The sequence below is a fragment of the Crinia signifera genome, chromosome 1 (genome assembly GCF_055691185.1).
Source record: "Crinia signifera chromosome 1, ASM5569118v1, whole genome shotgun sequence".
Classification (NCBI taxonomy): Eukaryota; Metazoa; Chordata; class Amphibia; order Anura; family Myobatrachidae; genus Crinia; species Crinia signifera.
In genome coordinates, this window is record NC_139217.1 from 277,622,506 (window position 1) to 277,644,883 (window position 22,378).

A 22,378-nucleotide genomic window follows, 5' to 3' on the forward strand; every position below is an offset into this window, starting at 1 on the left:
AATTATACACATAACTCATAAAACGCTGCAATTGGCTGTTCACATTTGAACAGCCAATCGCAACGATCGCCGATGGGGGGGGCATCGCTGCCCCCCCTGGGCAATGAGGGAAGATGTCTGCTGTCAGGGACAGCAGACATCGTCCCTCTGTCACCGCGTCTAAAGACGCGGTGACAGTTTAATGGCATGACGTACATTTATGCCATGTGTCGGGAAGTACATCCCGACCATGACGTAAATGTACGTCAAATGTCGGGAAGGGGTTAAAAGTAAATGTCAGGTGTGTGTGTGTGTGTGTGTGTATGTATGTATGTATGTATGTATATATATATATATATATATATATATATATATATATATATATATATATATATATATATATATATATATAGGTTGAGTATTCCGTATTCAAAATGCTTGGGACCAGGAGAATTTTGGATAACGGATTATTCCGTATTTCGGAATATTTTAATATTTCAATGATGTATTTTGAAGTATCTTGCATTTATGCTGTATAAACACATCAAGCATATGAAATGCACACAAATATATTTTATTTGTTCAAAAAACAAGGTTTCAAAACATGAAACAAAATTTGTGTACTATCTCAGATATTGAATTTGAATGCCAAGCAATCATTTTCTTGTACATATATAGTGGCAGTTACATATCATGTCCTCAGTAGTGCTGTTACAAATGTCCCCAGTGAGTTTTTAGCAAAAAAAAAAAAATAATCCACTTTCTGGAATGTATGGTTTCGGAATAATTTGGATAACGGATATTCGGATACGGGATACTCAACCTGTGTGTGTCTGTGTGTATGTGTATATATATATATATATATATATAATCAGCCTTCGGTGCCGGCACTCAGACCTCCCGTGGGGTAACTTGCTCAGTTGCCTTCTGTGCTGGCTGGTAGCCAGAATAATGCAATCCTTGAAGAAAACAGCGGCACTCTGAGACTTGAAACGGTGATACTGTATCACCTTTGTATCACCGTTTTAAGTCTCAGAGTGCCGCTGTTTTCTTCAAGGATCATATATATATATATATATATATATATATATGTATCCCCAATATTCCAACTCGCGCTAGCGCCTATTTCACAAATATTTTTTTTTACAGAGTAATACACTTTTATATGTTGTACAAGTAAGGCAGCCTCACCACTAAGTTCCCTGAGGGATAGGGAACGTACAAAGCCCAATGTTTTTACCCAATAGTGGTATGGCGCCTAAGACAGAATTTAAATACAACTTAGCAATAATCCGTAACCAATGAAGTAGTAAAGGAGATCTTTTCCAATGTTTTGTTTGTTTATTTTCTTCACAGGACAATCGGATAAAAACGCTTGTAGACAATCCCAACGCGTTTCGTCTCACAGAGACTTCATCAGGGGAAATACAATAATCTTGCGGTCGTGATATTTGTGATATCTGTGAGAGAATTTCCTCTGCTTACACAAATATTATCCAGAATAAGTTAATAATACAAGGCATATTGTTCTTAATACCTATAGTAGGAATATATAAATTTATATCCGCTGGTGGATTTAGAATGAGGCTAGCCTCTCTGAAGCATACAGGAGTCACATAGGAGATATATTCATTTTATTTTGGATGAAGATTCATCATCCAGGTTTTTAGGAAAATTTGCATATATATATATTTTTAATTACCACAATTAAAGGAGGCTGACAGAAATTCAAACACCTGCTAATTCATAGGCTAATTCACCCAAACTCCAATCTTAAAGGAGATCGACAGGAATCCTGAGACCTGTCTCTTCTTAGGCCACACTAATTGGCCCCATTCTAAATCCACCAGCGGATATAAATTTATATATTCCTACTATAGGTATTAAGAACAATATGCCTTGTATTATTAACTTATTCTGGATAATATTTGTGTAAGCAGAGGAAATTCTCTCACAGATATCACAAATATCACGACCGCAAGATTATTGTATTTCCCCTGATGAAGTCTCTGTGAGACGAAACGCGTTGGGATTGTCTACAAGCGTTTTTATCCGATTGTCCTGTGAAGAAAATAAACAAACAAAACATTGGAAAAGATCTCCTTTACTACTTCATTGGTTACGGATTATTGCTAAGTTGTATTTAAATTCTGTCTTAGGCGCCATACCACTATTGGGTAAAAATATATATATATATATATATATATTATTGATTGCTGACGATTGTTCGCCCGTTTCTTATTGCAAATTTCAGTTAGCCCTATTCAATTAAAGTGACGCTTTTTCCTCTAGACAAAAAATTTGTCAGGCGCAAAAACAAGAGATTGGTGAATCAGCAAATCCACAACTTCCATCCATTTTCTGTTAAAAGCACACAAGAACCTAGAAGTTTCGTAGCACCAGTTTAAAAAAAAAAAAAAGAAAATAAATAATGACTAATTTGCTAGGTCGAAGTGATTTTGTTTTTTGTATACAAGTACTAAGGATAGTTATTTTCAGGCACATCCTTCTTTTATAATGTTACAATAGCAAAATTGTGAGAGTTTTAATATATAATAATAAACATTTTGTTTTGTTGTGCTTAGTACGAAAAGAGAAGAATCTGAGAACCTGCCTTTGCACCTCCCGAAAGTCACTGCTGGAAAGGATTACATCCTTACAGCACCAAGTATCTGTACTACAGAGGGGCAAACAGGCTGCAACTGCTACTGTGAATGAGTTGAAAAAAGATAAAATAAAACTGGAAGCTGAACTGCAGCTGACACACCAAAGACTTCAAATCGGCAAGCAGATGGCTAAGGTAAGGAATGTTCTTTACTTTGCATTTAACAGGAAGATTATTACTGAAATAATTGCTTAGCTCAAATAAGACACCAAACTCATCAATATTGTGTTTTTTTATCATGCTAACCTACATACATTGTTGACTTTCTAAACTGTGTCAGTTGAACAGCACTCCGATAATAGATTCAAATATATACTTTACTACTACCAAGCTAAGAATAAGAAAATTGACCCAAGCAATTATTTTTTACACTATGAACAATAAGATTTATGCATCTTAGTACATTCCTCCATCTGGTCACAGACACTTGTCTCCCCTGTTATAGCCAGTAGGATGGATTTCCTCCCAAGGCAAGTATTCTTTAGTTTGGGCAGCTGTTCTGTCTATCAGTGGTGAGCTGAGTCTGCACTTTCATAAATAGCAGTAGTACTACCCATTACTATCGTGCAGTGTCTCCTGTTATATGCCAAATCAGCATATCCTATACCAGCAGGAAGTTAATACTGGATGAAATATTTGAAATATTTGAAAATGAAAAATGCGGGGTTTTTTGTTGCTAAATAATATTGAAAAGAAAATATTTTTATTCTGGTTTTATTTTTATTCTGTTTAATTGCACAAAGATTATTTATTTTACAAGCTTTTATTTCAAGCAAAAGTTTTCTTTATTATTTGAGAATGCTTTTAAAAGATTAGGATTTTTTAATAACTTTTACAAGACTTCTTTCTTGTCATTTATTTCATTATAATAATTTATTGCTTTAATTTTTGTAAATGTTTAAATCTGAGAGGAGTTTAGTAGAATATAATATCTACATAAGTATAATTGAATGATGTTTGTGTGTATGGATGTTCCACGATAACTCTTAAACGCTTTAACTAATCGGCTTCAAACTTTGCATACTATTTTATAATCTTAAGTGACAATCTAAGTCGGAAGATGGGTTTTATTTAGACGACCCCTTAAGGGTCAATGCTTTTTTTCTGTTGTTTTTATGCATTGTGATATGTTGCTGGAAAGTTTATGACTGCTGGACCCCTGTGGGGAAAGGGGCGTGGTCAATGGAAGGCGTGGCCACTCCCCAGTAAAAAAAAATTGCAAGGGTTGCGGGCTGTATACCAGCATACAGGTTGCTGCTGCAGCTGCCTCTTTCCCCCGCTCAGCACACGGAACTAAGCAACTTGTGCTGAGCCGGGGAGAGAGGCCGTGCTGCTGCGGCAGCCTCTGCTCCCACTGCCTGGTCTTTGCAGCAAGGGAGGGGGATCCGGGACCCTCCATCATGCTAAGGTAAAAAGCAACCCCCCCTTCCTTTCGACAGCACTGAATACAACACAAGAAACAGACTACCTTAAGTGGACCCTTAGCCCCTTGTGTGGTGGGTTTCTCCTGCCCAGAAATACCACAAGGGGCCTTTTGCAGCTCCCCTGGGGCTGCTGCTGCCAGATTCCGCTGTTGCGGGGCCCCTTGGATAAGTTTTGGGCCATTTGGGGGGCTCGGGTGCGCTCTGATGTTCAAATGCTTAGCCCGTTTGTCTGTTTAGGCATTCCTGTCTTTATGCACCTGAACACGCGAACAGCTGAGCGTGGCTGAACCTCTCTAAGCAGCCCTGATCCTCCCTGAGAGGCCCCAATCCTCCCCGAAGTGGGAGGATCAGCGATGAGGGTGGTGACAGGGAGGATTGGGAACAGGGGGGGGGGGGGGTCAGCGACAGGGGGGTTGTTGGTGTCTCAGTGGTTCACCGCTGGAGGCACCACTGGTGCAGCCCGAGAAATTTCCAGGCATACCACCAAAGGGGTTAAAGACCTATAAGGGTCCATTAAATGAAAAAGCAGTTTCACTTTACAAAACTTTTTTGAATTGCATAAGCATAAACTTTCGTCCATCTGTCGCACTGTGTGGGTTCCTGAGGACCGAGTTTGAGAACCTGTGCTCTAGAGCATAGAGGACTAGTTATCCTTTTTTTTTCTTTTTTTGATGAATGACTACAGTGATGTTTTGCTATACAAAGTTCTTTGTTCTTGTAACATTTCTGCTAAATGAGTGTGTTACTGTATGTTTAGTAGTGTGAGGAAATGTGTTAAGATGCAGCTTTTCAGGAGCCCTTTTGCTCTGAAAGTAATATGGCCTACACACATGCCGATATTAAGGCATTTTTTAAGCGACTTTGCTTAGTTTGGCAAAGTCGCTTAGAAAATGCCCCCACATCGGTGTGTGTGTGGGGGCTATAGCGACAGCAATGCGCGTCCCCGTCGCTGGCCGAGATTGATGAACAGTGTCCATCAATATCTGCATCGACAGGGTTCTCTCACCGGAGAATACTGGCGCTGTCCGCTCGCTCAGCACCCAGAGCTGCCAGCTCGCTCTGTGTGTGGGCTGTCAGCTCTGTGTGCTGAGCGACAGAGGAGCAGAACGGCCCGACGTAGCACAGCTAGGTCGCCCTACACACATCGGCATGTGTGTAGGGCCCATAAGTCTGGACTTAGAAAATATTTACTGTATACCCTTTTGTTAGATATCTATTCATTCAACATCACAAAATATGTTGAGGTTGTGTATTGCCCCGTACACACGGATCAATTTGGTCTATTTTTCTTTTCGATTTTGCTTAAATAAACAAAATCGAAATGTAATGGACATCAAATGGTTTTCACCCACAGCATCAAATTTGAATAAATATCAGACTGTGCAGGCGAGACTATTTAGTAAAGATCTGTACTATATACTCCAAATCAAATGTGTTTTGCTTGCTGTTCAATTAGAATCCTATTTGATACCAATAGAATCGGGATGGAATCACAAGCCTAATCGCACCGTGTAAACACCCCTTATAAAACTGTAAAGGTTGTGTTGTACATAGAAGTTTTTTATTTGAGAAATATGCTTCTAGGTAGTGTTTATGAGAGATGGAGAATTGTTTCTTTCAGCATCAGATGAATTTGGATTGCATACTGTATGTACTATTGTATAGCTTAGTGATCTCAGGTATGTAGTATCTCGATGTGACATCAGAGAGTGTAGCAATAATGGAAAAAACTGATTCTTTACACTCACTGCGTGTTAGTTCCGCTGTGCAGACATCCATGCAAACGAAGCACCTGGCGAAACACCATTAGTGGTGGTGCCAAATCACATGTTTTTGACATCTGAAATGACCTGAAGCGCAGTCGCCTGCGCATCAGGTCGGAGGTTGTACAGTATGTGCTGTGCAAAAATGTAATTGTATGTGCTGTCGTGAGGTGCACATAACGGGTGCTTTTTAGCTTTGGTATGTACTGTAATGTATTGCATCACTTTTCACTTCCCCTTAGCACCCCTAGCAGCTCCCTGGCAGTCCTTTTATATGTGATTTATCGCATATACAGTAAAAAATGGCAGATCAGGTGCCAAGTTGGAGATAAGCCCTCCTGGGGGGCTGCCGGGGAAATAGAAGGGAAATTTGGTCTGGCTTATCCTGAGTGAATGGGGGACCTTTTAGACAAATACTTCTGTATAACTAGGTACTTAGAATTAGTACTTGTCACTAAGTAATTGGTTTAAAATAGCAGTACATTTAAAATGTCGACAGGGCAAAACATCAACATTATTTTAAAAAATTGTCTATATTGTCATAGGTCGACATGGACATCGTATAAGTGTACCGCATTCCCTTGTATGGCTCTCTTTGCTCGCCATGGTCGGACAATAATATAATCTGACTCTTTGTCCCAATTGGATTGTGAAGTAAGAACAAGATGGTTTCTAATAAACAATAATAATAAACTCATGTCGACTTTTTGACCATGTTGGCATTTTAATGTGCCTGCATTTTGACTGTTGGTCAATGGTGGTCAATATTTTGACCTTAGGTAAATTGATGGCTTCCCTTATCCAGTGTGTATTTTTCATGTCTTCCCAAATGAAACCTTATTTGTCAAGTTTTGACATTAATGCAATTGAATACTTTTTAAAATGCTATCTTAGTTTTAGAAGATCTAGCACTTTATATTTCTATACAGATAGATTTGACATTGACTAATTAGTGCTGTTAACGTTATTTTCTGTCATTTGGATACCCTACATTACTGGTTTCATCCATAAATGGGACTTCTTTATACACTCTTTTTTTTTTTTATCGGGCCAGAAGGGAATAGTCCATTCCATTTATCAGGTCACACACTCTAGTTACAGATTTATTTGTAAAAACATACTCTTCCTTTGTATACAAATCTTTCAGTGATCCCCACAAGGTTTTTATTTTTGTTTTTGTTTTTTTTCTTGGCAGAAACTACTACAGACAGAGACAGATGTTTTTGCAGTCAATACTTTTTAATCCACTAAAAGTCCTACAGGGCAAAATCACTTCTAGGAAGAGATTTATAAGTATTCTAAACAGATTCTGTAATTTATTCAACTTGACGGATGGCCAACATCTGGTGCCCAATATATGTTAGCACATCTTAGTTTTTATTTTTAGGGAGGTGTTCTACATAGGGATTGCACTTGTTCTGCCAAGTTTATTCAGTAAAAACAATGTATGCTTTGTTCTGAAGTTGATTTAAAAAAAAAAAAAACAATATACTTCAATTCAATTCAATTAGCAGTGGTAAAGTTTTAGCCAAAAATTCTATTTTTAAGTGTGATTTTTTTCAGAAAAAAATGGCACTTTTCACGTATGTTGTTTCTCCTGTCTGAAGGCAGGTGTAACAAAATCCATGAAAGTGTTGCCTTGGCTATCAACATCAATTGAATTACCCTCGGGAGATCAATTAGATGCAATCATTTACCGCAGCTAATTGAATTCCCCCTTCATATTATAAATCTTGTTGAGTTTATTGTTGCCACTCACACCTAAGTAATGTTGGCTATTTGTGCTTTGTCTACGTATCTGAATATGTTTTGTAACCATAGGCACATCTATCTAACGGTTTATCGGGAGTTTGGGATGTATAGGTCCACCGGTTGCTTACCCCTCATGTAAAGCAATATTATATGTTTTCACACCTGTATGAACATTTATAGGGGAATTTAATTAACCAAAGTAATTTACCACAGCTAATAGGTCCTGCGGTGGCTATCTAATTAGACCCTAAAGTAAAAAAGGTGGCTTTGATAGATTTCCCGGGAACAAAAGAAAAAAAAAAAACATTGGGCAATAATTTAGATAAATTAATTTTTGTTTTCACAAAAATTTAACAGGCTACATTGAATTCCCCCCATTATCACCTTTTAGTGGCTTTCAAATCTTCAAATAAAATTTAACACAAGATGAAGACAACCAAAGTTAGCACAGAATACAATTTTTAAATAATCATTTAATTTAGTGAAGGAAAAAAGTTATTCAGCACTCTTCTTTGCAGAATTAATGTAATTCTGTCAGTCTTTAAGCCCACATTTCCATATACCAAAGATCTGTACAAAAACGTTCATATGCAGATTATGCTGCATCCTATGATTTTACATTTTTTGAGGGCAAAGAAGGGAAGAGTATTGGTCATGTACATAAGAGTGTGTTTGTCTAATTTTGGTACAATTCGGGCTGGACACGTGAAGATACACCTTTCTAGTCTCTTCTAGAGACTAGATAGTTGTATCTGGTCTCTGATGATGAAAAATATTAGGATAGTATCCTAAAAAACTATGCTGCGCTAATGTTTGAGCTGCCCGGTGTCTAAGGAGTAATGGTACAGGATAAGCTAAAAAGCAAGTGAACCAGGCGCTTGTTCAATGGGGGAAGGACAAGAGGGGAATAAGAATAGCAAGAGGATGTGAAAAAAAGAATAGTAAAATAAAAATAAATATAAAAAACAAATTAAAAATCAATGGAAAAAATAATAAATAAACAAAATAAAAAAACTCTGGTGCTAAATGTTTACAATCCCTTTTGGGAATAATTGGAGAGTATTAGTCCTCTAACAAATCGCAGCAACATAATGTCTTGCCCTGTTTCATCATACCTGGAGTCCATTCAGCGGGTACTCCAAATGGCAGTCAGGTGGCAATTGCAAGTCCACGGCTTCAGCGTGTGAGAATCGGCGGGAGTCTATTTGATGACGACACTGCTCCTTCAGCAGTACAGTGTGGTGGTATGTAGGCTGTAGCGTTCCTTCTGGGCTCTCTCTTATTCAGTCCTTTCTCTTGTCCTTCCCCCATTAAACAAGCGCCTGGTTCACTTGCTCTGATGATGATGTTTATCATCATGGACCTTTGCTAAATAAACAAATAAATTATGTCGTCGTCGTCCCCCCCCCCCCCCCCTCCCTTCACTCGAAAAGTGATCCAGGTGTTGGCTATTACACGTTTGTCTCTCTATACTGAAAATTATGTATTTGTTGGGTTTAATGATATGGTAAAGATTGATATGGCTACGAAAAATGAATATATAAAAAATATATATATATATATATATATATACTGTATGTTGAGGTTTTTTTTCAAGTGTTTAAGCCGGTAACATGCAGAGTAATGCTATACAGTCAGAGAAAAAAAATCATTCGATGGTACCGACCATCTAATGATTTCTCTCCCGCACCCAAGGCTGCAAAAGGATGATTATGCAAATCATCCATTCGCATGCCTGCGGGAGTTCAAGGGGGAGGGAGGTGGGCGGACCGCCGTGCAGGTGGCTCAAGACATCTGGGGGACTCGCAAGGCTGCAAAATTCGAGCCTTGTGAGCTAACAGAATAAGGACCATACTGTGTGACGAGCTTAGCCCACCCTTAAAGAGATGAGCTCCATGATCTGTACAGCGATTCTGTAGCCCAGTGCTCACCTTTAAAGCATACTGTACAATACTGCATGGCTATATCTGTAGTTGTAACCTTTTAACAATGAACTATTTGTTCCCATAACTGACTATCTTAAACAATTCCAAGGTGTTTCTTTATATTGACTGGTTACAAACTGTGCAGTCCACTAGCTTCTTATTACAAACAATATGCTCACTTAATAAAAAAAATAAAACTAAACAAATGAAGTGGAGATTCATCGTCTTTCTATCCTGCCTCATTTTTCTCTAAAATAGAGGCTGCTCCAAGTCATAACTTTTAGTAGTTAAAAGAGGATAAAATTCTGAAGCTTTTTTCGAGAAACAAATGGAAATTGATTTGAATGAACAGGTTAAATGTGACTGGTAATGCTTTGTGGTGAAGCAATGACTGCCCATCAGACAAAAATTCCATGCAGAATAGGATTGTACACATTTACTCATTCTAATGACCTGCTCTGTGAGTTCTAGGTATTACTGTACATATATATATATATATATATATATATATATATATATATATATATATATTCAAACAGCATTACAGCATTACCCCAATGTACTATTGAGAGCTTTGACCCCATTTTGGTTGCTGGAGAAAATATGGCTGTTTAAATATACCAGTATTTACCAGTAATGGTTAACTGCTTTCTGGAGAACTTTTCACAGAATATCTGCAAATCAACCTAATGATGCGTTTGGTAAAGTGTAACAATTCAATGCAGGCTTCACTTGATCGGCTCTATCCTCTTGCTTTCTTTACTACTTAATCTCTTTCTTTACTCTGCCTGCCACACTTTGTCTAGGATTTCTGCTGGTGTAATTGGCCTACTCAAGAAAGCTGAACCGTATGACTTTGAGAGGAGCCAAAAGATTTAACATGCAAAACGCAAGAATTTTAATGGAATGGAAACCTATATTTATTTCAGTAGGCTCACCTACGCAGACTGTACAACATTTTCATGTTGTTTCTGCTGATGACATTTTTACCAAATAGAGAAATTGTGACTGCATAGTTTTTTGTTTTTTTTTCTAACAAACTTTTGGTTTAGTGGTTTTATGTTTATTGCAATTCTTTACTAATTCTAATGCAGTGTTGTTGTCAGCTTTAATTATCTTTATGTAGCTTTAACATTACTGTACTAGTTTATATTTTCATTATTAAATGAAAGTGGAAATATTACAAATATTTTTTAAAAAGTGCAGAAACTCAAATGCAATATTGAGTTAACATTACTTTAACTTTGTTATTTATACAGCTAAAAGAAAGAATTTTATGGAACTGACAACATTATCTTATTGCCAGCAATGGTATTGATTGTTTACTGTACACAGGTGTTTTAAATATTGCACTAGGAGAGTGTTCAACAGCGCTCAATGCTTCAGGCAACGTCATGGTTAGCATAAACGCTTGTTAAAAAGTATATGCATGTGTTTAATTTCTTTTATTTTTTAGATAGTCATTGAAGTGGTATAAATTGGCTATTTATATTAATTGCTGTAGATTCAAGCAAAGCATTCTGTCTTTGATCCAAGAATTTCTGTAGTATAGTGGCATAATGATCACTTGAAAATAACTATTAAGGGGGACATTATTTGATAAATAGTCCTGTCTTTCAATATAGGGTGTTGCAGAGTAGTATGTGAGTATATAGAGTGCTAGGTGCCTCAGTTCAGGCACATTAAGGGTGGTATCCAATTAGCCACTGCAATTTACTGTGGCTAATTGATCCAATTAGTGATCTTTTCACCTACCGGATGCAGAAGAAAAATATCCATGTTGATTATTAGTTTAGTTTTTTCCCCAAAACATATACTGTAGGTCTGGTGCAGCTTTATCTTGGCTTGCAGCATTTTTTTTTTTTTCTCTAGTCTATTTTAACCTGTGATGGACTAATAGATCCATTTGAGCAATTACTACTCTGTGGGCAGTATTCAATGCTAATTATGGCGATGTGCAGTGAATCCTGTTTAGGATTCGCTGCACAGTCACCATGTTCTGGAGGGCTGGAGCATTCGCTGCCAGTCCTCCCTGTTGCCCTGTTCAACGCCGCAGGGGCTCGATACTCCTGATGGCGAATTTTGCTGCATGGAGCCGGGGGGCGGCGCCAGGCAGGGAGATGGAAGTCTCCCTGCCTGTGCCGCAATGTGTGTGTGTGGGGGGAAGGGGGGAGAGCTCCTAGGGACACGGGGAGCAGCTGCTGCCACCCCGGAGAGCTGGCAGGGGATGCGGGTAGGGAGCTGCTGCACTGCTACCACTCGTGCATATGTAATGAGCGGGAGCAGTGTGAAGTGAATATGAATTTTTAATGAGCGGCTCCTGGCTCCCTGCCCCTGCTGGCCAATGTGTAAAAAACCATACAAATCAAAAATTAAATATATATTCTAGTGTTCATTCTAGCACCCGCTACCTTTGAAAACCCATGCAGTTCCTCTTCCCTGCCTGGGGTGTAGCTGTCTGCTGTGGTGTTTCTAGCACTGGTCTGGTTTGCATATCAGTGATGATATACAGACCACACTGCGCTAGAAGCACTACAGCAAACAGCACACCCCAGGCAGGGAAGAGGAACTGCATGGGTTTTCAAAGATAGCGGGTGCTAGAAGGAACACTATATTCAAAATAGCATGCCCCTTCACAGAAAAAAAAAAATCTTTCCAGTTCACCTTAAAAAAATGTCGAATGCAAAATGGTGAATCATTGCAAAAATCATGCTGAAAGCAGTTCTCCATCCTAGCATTGAATACCCTCTTTGTGAATCCCAGTGAAAACCCCATTGAAATACACCAGCGAATTGCAGCGAGCATGAAATGGAGAACTGGTTGGCATTCACTCTTCGCTTTCGACAAACAGTGAACATTGAATTAGGGTGAATCAGATTTTTGGTGAAAAAGATTCACCGCAATGAGTGAAAACAGCCTGATTTGTTGAAAAAACACATTGAATCGTGAGCAATGAATACTGCCCTGTGTATCGCTGTTCTGTAAGGCATGGATGGAACCAGTAGTTGGAGGGTATAGTGATCCTTGTAGTGCCATATTTAAAGATCTTGGGGTGCCTCCAGATGAGTTTATGAATATATAAATGTATGAACCAAAGTATGTGCTATTATCATATCGTAAATCAGACATGTCTTGTATTGGATGGTGCAATACTGTATATTTGCAGATGTAATAAGGAGAACTCAGCTGTTATTATGTAGGATATAGTAGTGAAACCAGCACTAGTATATACAATTAATATATGATGGATGGTATGTTGTACTGAGGAATTTATATGTAACTGGCACTAAATATGTGCAAGGACATTATTGCTTGGCATTCAAATTCAGTGTCTGAGATTGTACACAAACTTTGTTTCATGTTTTGAAACCTTGTTTTACGCACAAATAAAATATATTTGTGTGTATTTCATGTGTTAATAACATAAATGCAAGATACTTCATTCAAATATAAAAATATTCCAAAATACAGAATAATCCGTTATCCAAAATTCTTCTGGTCCCGAGAATTTTGGATATGGGATACTCAACCTGTATGAGGATTATGCAATATCATAAAATGAGCATATTCTCCTCTGTGTACATAAAGGATCCAATTTTAGGAGCAAGGTATTGCCAGTACACGAATCTTGTCGCCAAACAGTCCCTTTAGGAACCACATATAAACAGGCTTAAAAAAGTATCCACCAAGTATCCAGAACACTGCAGATTGTTCCAGATAGAATAACTAAGTTCAGACAGAAGTCAAATGGAGTAACACGAGTCCTAATAAAGGAGCTCAGCATGTTTCCCCTGGGCTATGGTCACCCAGCTTCCTCAGGAGCAATCTGCAGCATTCTGAATAAATGGTGGACAATTCTTTAGCCCATTCACTTGTTCTTTTGATATGAATAGGAGCTGAGAACCCGTTTGCCAGCTGCGTTGTGACAGCATGCTAGATATTGATTTTTTTTTTTTCATTACTGATTTGAGCAACTACTTTTTGGTATTACTAGTCCAAGTTCGCTTTAGTACTTAGGGCCTGATTCTGGTTCACTTGCAAAAGCAAATTCTCTCTCTAATGGACCAAGCCATGTGCACTGCAGGTATGGCAGATGTAACATGTGCAGCTTACATAGAGTTTTAGACTCACATCCTGTGCGATAATTATTTCATAATGTAAGTGATCTTAAGTCTGCAGTGATCACAACTACCAAGATTTACAACAAGATTTACTTGAGAATAGACCTGAGTTGATAAAAGGTGCAGGACTAATTGTAATACCTTGCCTGCTCTACTGAAAATTCGAGATGTATCATATGATTTACTACTTGAACCTGCCTACAGAGTCTGTCCCCAGTGCAGCCAGGAGAAAACATGCTCACGTGTTGCGCTTTTCAAATGCATGAATTATTTGCATTAGGAGGCCTTTTGATCGGCATCTCACAGGCTTTGTAGCCTAACATGTAGGGGTGGGAATAAAATTCGCCTTTTGCAAGACTATTCTAGTACTTTACGCTCACCTCATCTAATGCTCAGACTGCCTCAGTCTTGAGAGACTTCTATTCTGACCTTTATTTCAGCCCACCTCTACTGGAGATAACCCCTAGATTTATGGGATAATCTTCCCATTCCCCAGATCTCGACACCTAACAGTGACTCTCTAATAACTTCTATAACTGAAACTGAGGTATCCTGTGTCATATCAGTCCTGAAGTTGGGGAAAGCCCCAGGACATAATTTTATAACATCTTAGCATGGATTATCCCCATACTCACCTCGGTTTATAATACTATTTTGACCCATGCTACTATACGAGCATGTTTTTTTTTTAAGCAATATTTAAAATACAATACAATGAATGTTTTGCATCAAAGTGTGTAGCTAAACATAAGAGTACCCAACATTTTATGATATATATATATATATATATATATATATACACACACACACGCACGCAGTAGAGCTGGCACTCTTCCAATGGAAATAACTTGGCCCCGGTGCCTACAGATCCCAGCAGCGCTGGGATCAGAAATAACAAGCAGATACAGTGGCACTCGGGTCCCCAATAATAATGACACCAGTCAAGAGTATATATATATATATATATATATATATATATATATGTACGCGTCCTACGACCTTTTCATACCGCCACTATCCACGTCGGCATGGAGTTGGGAATAGAAAGTGTGGCGAGCCCGAAACGTGGCGAGCGCAGCGAGGGGACGCATATACCTGTGAAGGTATCCGCGTCCGCTCGCCACGCTTCGGGCTCGGTGGCTCGCTGCGCTCACCACACTTTCTATTCTCAACTCCATGCCGACGTGGATAGTGGGGATATGAAAAGGTCGTAGGACGCTCACCACGCTTCGGGTTGACGTGGATAGTGGAATTAACAAGGTCGACAGCTGTTATGTCGACTAGTGTCATTGTGAACAGGTTTAGGAGTGTTTTGCACAGTGCACCCCTAAGTACCCCTACACCCTACCAAGTTCAGACGCATTAGCGTCTGAATCCAGATAACCCCCTTCTTAGCGGCTTGCAAGGACTCGGGGATTCAGACGCTAAAGCGTCTCAATTGTAGCGTGTACATTACGCTATGCTGATAGCGTAGCGCTGCAATGAGAACAGCTAGAGTGGCACGCGCACACGCTACGCTGGTAACGTAGCGCTGAGAACAGCTAGGATAACAGCTAGAGCGGTGGCGCTGTGAAACGACACAAGTACCAATTTTCCTCCCGGAACTACACCTCCTATTCTCCAACTATTAAATGGGTGCCTTGCATGTCCTTCCAGAAAGTCAGGGTAAAACATATTGAGAAGAAAGGGGGTTTTATGTGCATAGCTTCCTAATAGGTCATAGCAGTGGGTTCTCTCTCACCACAGCTGAGATCTATTAATCATCGATATGTAAGAAGTAAACAAAATCTCTCCCGTCCAAAAATTCCATAACCGAGAATGTAGCCACCTGAGAATACAATGGAACAGTATGTTGGGATAATTGTTAGTTTTATGTTGTTGCAGTTTTAGTAGCCCAATATGCGGTCTTTTCCCCTGCCAAATAAACAGGCGAAAAATAAAGTCTATGCAATATATTTGGGGGCTAAATGCAATGGAAAACTTGTACATGTACCAGATTTGCCCAACCAGTGTAGGAAATGGGATAGGAATTCTATCTCTCTCTCCAGCTCGGTAGCAATCTTGCATAGTTGTCTTGTATAATTGAGATTGTCACAATGCCTAGAATGTCTTGGAATTTTATCCACTAAATAGTTAAAGTGATCGGATAGGCTGACAACATCACAACACTTTTGTTGGTAAGCTGCTCAATCAGAGATGTGTCATTCTGACAACATCCACAGCAGTAGGGTGTCGGTTTCTTCAACCCAAATGAAGTACAATAGATTTGATAGATTTTACTGTGACTTCTAAGACCTTCCCAAACATATGCAATTGTTCAATTATGTATGTGAGTGATTTTAAAGGATTGGAAATATATAGGAGAATGTCATCAGCAAAAGGTTAATTTTATTTCCATTGAGACAATTGTGATTCCCTTAAAGTGTGAGTAATTTTGTAATAGGGGATCAATGACCATATTGACTAAAAGTTGGGAAAGTGGGCATCCCTGGTGAGTGCCACATGACATAGTCAAGGGGTTGCCACAATATCCATTAAGTAGTATAGATGTAGTCGGGGCCTCATAAGAGTTTTTAATTCATTGAAGGTAGACTGACAATTCAGAAGCTAAATAATTGTGAATATGTGTGGCCAAAGAACAGTGTGGAAAGCTTCAGCAGTATCTAAGCGAAATGTTTTGAATGTGAGAGTCTTGAGATGAAGCAACCACAGCAGACCAAGCTGGCGGGTAGTGAAAATTAAAAGAAGGATAAGACAGAGTCTATCTGCCATAATTTTGGTAAGCAGTTGATGTCTATATTGAGTAAGGTTATGGGAAGTTGAGATTCAAGCAACTACCGTATATAAAAAAAATAAAGGAATCCAAAGATTTACAGTACTTGTTTCTAGCTTTACAAGAAGAATATGATCTTCCTTGACATTACTTCTATTGTGACAAGGAATCACATACTGTACACTGGATGAAATAATGGCCCTTATTCAGATCTGATAGCAGTACAATTTTGTTCTCAAAATGGGCAAAACCATGTGCCCTGCAGGTGGGGCAGATGTAACATGTGCAGAGAGAGTTAAATTTGGGTGGGGTGTGTTGAAACTGAAATCTAAATTGCAGTGTAAAAATAATGCATCCAGTATTTACCCTGCACAGAAACAAAATAACCCACACAAATCTAACTCTCTATACATGTTACATCTGCCCCACCTGCAGTGCAGATGGTTTTGCCCATTTTGAGAACATATTTGTACTGCGATCACATCTGAATAAGGGCCAAAGTCTGGTTCTTTATTTGTAGCAGGTAGACAGCAAAGTAACAGTTTGACAATTCTTGAAGTACACCATGGCAGGTTTTCCAGCAGGCAACACATCGGCTTCACCATACGAGTACACTGCAGAGATCCCTAATGTAATCCCCACATTCCCAAGCCTATTGCCCAGCCACTAAAAGGCATTGGGAACACTGACCCTCTCCTCTGGACAAACATGTAAAAAAAAAAACAGCATGTGTAGCATGTATACAGCAATAAGTCTACAGTAATTTATAATAGATCTTAGGAAAACCTGGACTGAATCTAATTAGTCCCTAGTCCACTAACTTTGTGTGGCATTATGCTGTCCCTGCTACACTATGCATATATTCAGTTATGCCACTATGTTGAATCACTGCCTCAAGTAATGGCTTTCACTGAATCTATATTTGGATTTAATTAGGTCAAACTTGTAAAAAAATTGGTACTCTTTACTTAGTTGGGCGCCCATCGCGGTGATCGCGGGCATCGCGGCCAGTACATTAACGGCCGCGACGCGATGCCCGCGATCACCGCGATTTCCCATAGGGTTCAATGTTAAATTTAGTGCTGCCCGCGATTTTACATTCAATGCTTCAATGGCCGCGATTTGGCCATAGGAATCAATGTTAAATGGGCTACAGAGCCCAAATAGGCACAATTAACACTTAAATGTCCCCCCAAATTTGTAACGCCACCCCACGATCCACGCCAACCTGAAGCGTGGCGAGCGCAGCGAGCGCGCGAGGGGCGGCGTGACGCGTCCTCCGACCTTTTCATACCCCCACTATCCACGTCGGCGTGGAGTTGAGAATAGAATAGTGTGGCGAGCGCAGCGAGGGGACGTGGATACCTGTGAAGCCCGCGTAGGGCCACGTTTACCTGTGAAGGTATCCGCGTCCCCTCGCGGGGCTCGCCACGCTTCGGGCTCGGTGGCTCGCTGCGCTCGCCACACTATTCTATTCTCAACTCCACGCCGACGTGGATAGTGGGGGTATGAAAAGGTCGGAGGACGCGTACCGCCGCCCCTCGCGGGCTCGCTGCGCTCGCCACGCTTCGGGTTGGTGTGGATCGTGGGGTGGCGTTACAAATTTGGGGGGACATTTAAGTGTTAATTGTGCCTATTTGGGCTCTGTAGCCCATTTAACATTGATTCCTATGGCCAAATCGCGGCCATTGAAGCATTGAATGTAAAATCGCGGGCAGCACTAAATTTAACATTGAACCCTATGGGAAATCGCGGGCATCGCGTCGCGGCCGTTAATGTACTGGCCGCGATGCCCGCGATCACCGCGATTTCTTTACCCACGACGCCCGCGATGGAGATCGTGGGCGCCGTGATAGGTAAAGAGTACCAAAAAATTAATTGAAACATACATTAGAATCCGGGCAAAAAGATATACCGTCCATTACAATTTCACTATCCTCCCATTACAATTGCTTAGTTTTTTCAATTAAGGGCTGGAGAGCGGTACAATACTGTGTCTGCAGGCAAAGAGAAAAGCATGGTGGAGGTTCTTTGCAAGTTTGGTGCTACATTTCAGCAAATTGAGTTGGGGATTTTTCAGAATTAATGGTGTTCTCAATTCTGAGAAATACAGGCAGGTACTTAAGCATCATGCAGTGCCAGAGAGGCATCTGATTGGCTCCAAATTTATTCTGCAGTGGGTCCACAACCCCAAATATACTGTACAGCCAATGGGATTCAGAACTATCTTTAGCCTAAAGTAGAACACAGAGTTCTTAAGTGTTGATATGACCCTCCTCAGAGCTTGATCTCAACATCATTAAGTTGCACCAGCAAAACTGTCTAGTATGAACAGAAGTTCTGTATTTTCTAGACTGTTCTTCTGCTCCTGATGGGCTGCTTGTTAATGATGTGCTTTTAAGTGGATCCTGATATCTTTATTTCTAGTATTCCATTTGCTAAAATAGGCATTTTGTAAATTAAGAAGTTTGCTCTGCTTTTATGAAAAGGACTGGTTTCCACTTTCCATGTTTTAAACTACTACTTATGTTGCTATGGCTATACAACTAAAATCATGTTTGAGTACTTGGGTAATTAGATACCGACCATTGTGTTTTTTTTCCATATGGAGGGACACCCGTAGGAAAAACATGGATATGCTGAAGAGCCGTACTCACTGTAGTTTCCTAGAATATTCCTAGATTTGATAGTTACCCTTTAGATCTGTTCCACACATTTCCAATAAGTACTTTTTCAGAACTAAAGCAAATAATATAAAATGGCCCAACCAGTTTATACCAAGTTGCAATGCAAAGGGTTAAAATGTAAGTATTTTTAATCTGGGTTAATACAGGTTGTATTTGCATATTATACACAAATACTGAACACACTTATTTTTCACTGCAAATGCAGTTGTACTAGGGCACACCCCTTACAAGTGGGTGCCAGATGACTCCCGACCATCGGGATTCCAAAAGTCGATTCTCTGACAGTCATAACCCCATGCTTTCTCTTGCGGTAGTCCACAACCCCCATAGAGGGATAATAGAATAGGTTGGCAGGCTGCGCTGCTGCATGGCGTAAGCGAAGAACCCGCAAGGAGCTTTAATTTGTGCACGCCACTCTGTCGGGCTCCTGACAGTGAAGATTTCGATGCTGGATAAACGACCGTTGGAATCCCGACTGTCAGCAAGTTATAAAGTACTATACCCTCACAAATATAAATATTTTCCTGGTTGAGATTGCAACATCTACAGTACAAAATGGTTCTTCCATGTTTTAAAATTGTTTGTATTTTTTGCTTTGCTTCCAAGGCAGCAGTAGCCCCATAATCCTTAATAAAGAGATCAATCAAAGTAGATTTTACCTTTAAATAAACATGACCATACTGTATACTGTTTGTAATGTAATATAATGTATGTGTTTATCAATGATGGCAATGTGCTTTTTTTTTAACTGCTTACTATTTTCAGTATTCTATGTTTGTTACAAAATAAAAATCACATCCTTTATTTTATGATTTACCTACAAAGGTAAATGTGTGTAGTAGACCTATAGTATGTGTAATAGACCTAGCTTATAGGTCATTCCATTTATATGTATCAGATCCTCTAGGGTCGTGGCTTTTGCCAGACAACGCACTCCTTGTATATTGAAGCTGATTAAACACCATGTTATTATTGATCTGTTCATGACACAGCTCGTCTCTGCTGTCTGAGTGTAGCAACATTTATCCAGGAATTTGTGAAATGTCATTTGGATCATGTTCGCAGGGTAAACTGTGCCCGAAACAGATTGTGAGTGTTGTGTCCACGTGGAGTTGGACGTGACTGTCCTAATCCAGTATCCTATCATCTTGCCAAGACAAGGTTATTTGTTAATGGAATGTCAATGCTTTCTGGTATATCCTGAGAGAAAAGCAACACAAACGTTCAGACTGTCATGCTATGTCAGGGCTCTCGTTTCACATCGAAAACCTTTTTCTCTAATTTTACAATGACATAATCTCTGGTCCACATTTTAACGCAGTTTTTTTTTATTTATTTTTTATGTTTTCTTTAATGCCTCCTTTTTTGTGTAGCAATGGTTTTGAACAGTAAGGGGGAAAAAAAAGTTGAATATGTGTTTTATATGTATGACAATCACCGCAGAATGAATCCTACAATAGTTGTTTGAGCACACTGCAAAATCAGTGCCTTAATGTATGTGAAAATAACTAAAATAATAGCTAATAAGGTCTTTAACCCTTTATGTGCTAACGTTGCTGTGAGCGATTCTCAAAATATCAGCTAAAAATGCCAGCATCGTTTACAGCGACTGTTCTTTTAGTATAAATAAATACAAATAAGTCAATTACAGTAATTGAAGTTTAGTTAAATATTGCACCCAAAAAAAGAACATCCCCTGTGAGCGATGCTGGAATTTTTAACGCCAATTTCAAGATCTCTCACAGCAGCGTTGGTAATCAAAGGGTTAAAATGTCTAAGGAGACGAATGTATGAAGGTGTTACATATAGAAGAAACTGAGATGTTTAAAGTTAAAATGTTAGAACGTACGAATTGGACATGGCACTTAAATCCACAAACTGCAGTGTATCAGAGAAAAGCAAACTAACAATAACATTGTTACTATGATCACTGGGTCATAAAGCCTTCATCGATTAAAAAAAATTGTTATAGAATTCGATCATACACACGTCTCTTCATTATAATTAAAATAAGCCATTTATTTACAGTTTCTTATATAGCGCAGCAGATTCCGTTGCGCTTTACAAATGTAGACAGTGATAGAACAAACTGGGTAAAAAGAGACAGACATGGAGGAAGGAGGGCCCTGCTGCAAGCTTACAGTTTATATCCATTTTAAGTAATGTGTGCATTTATAGCAGGGCTGGGCAATAAGCAGCCCTCCAGCTGTTGATGAACAACACATCCCAGCATGCCTTGCCTTAGTTTTGCTATTTTGCAATTTAGCCATGCAGAAACCGATGCAAGGCATCTTGGGATGTGTAGTTCATCAATAGCTGGAGGGCTGCTTATTGCCCACCCCTGATTTATAGTGATTTTATCGCTAAAAACATATTGCTAAAATAATAACAATTAAGGAATGCATGGAATATATATTTGAGTGTTTTGAAACATCTTACATGCAAGGACTAACTTCAGTGGCGTTATAATAGCCCAGCAGACCCCGCTGTTACAGGAAGACGCTGAGTAAGTGTGGGCGCTGATGGTCCGCGGAGCTATCAATGTGCTGCACTGCTGCTGGGGCCCAGGACCAACTTTACACCTCTGCTCGCTGCCGGGACCCGAAGATCTACTTGTCTGCGGTCCCGACTCTCCTCCTGGCAGACTCCTGTTAATGAAAAATAGCCCACCCAAAATGTCCGCCCTCTTACAGCAGACACTTTTTGAGGATGCTAGAGGAGGCGGTGGCCTCCTCCTCTAGCATCCTCAAAAACTTGTCTACTGTTAGGGGCAGCCATTTTGGGAGGGTAATTTTCATTAGCAGGAACCAGCCAGGAGGAGAGCCGGGACCGCAGACAAGTAGATCTGCGGGTCCCGGCCACAGCAGGGCTACAGCGGGGGGGGGGGGGGCGGGGGAGAGAGGGCTCTGCCAGAATTTCCGGCAGGTGGTGCTCAATTTATAGTTACGCTACTGACTGGCTGGATGTACTTGGTAACGTGGCTTCCGAAATAAAATTTTATGGGTATCAAACTGACCATAATCTTACCATTTTTTATCCAGCTAATTAGCTGTCTGACAGTACTTTGCACACTGAACCAACTTTTTTGTTAGACCAGACAACTTCTTTTCAATATGTGATGAAAATAAGAAGTCCACCTACATTAATCAGCCACCATCAGAATTTTCCACAGTTTCTATCTCAGCACACAGAGCAGCTTATCAGACCTCCCCGCAGAGTAACTTATCCGCAATTCCGTCTCCCTTTGCACAGCAGCATTGCCACAAACAACCCCCACTATCTGCTCAAG

At 39.8% G+C, this 22,378-nt stretch overlaps 1 protein-coding gene across 1 annotated transcript in view; it reads left to right on the forward strand.

Moving 5' to 3' along the window:
• The window catches only part of CNTLN (centlein), a 309,550-nt gene that overhangs the window by 225,051 nt on the left and 62,121 nt on the right, over positions 1-22,378 (forward strand). The window contains exon 19 of the mRNA XM_083184414.1: positions 2,565-2,779. Coding sequence (XP_083040540.1) covers positions 2,565-2,779 — 215 coding nt within the window. The remainder of the gene's footprint in view (positions 1-2,564; positions 2,780-22,378) is intronic.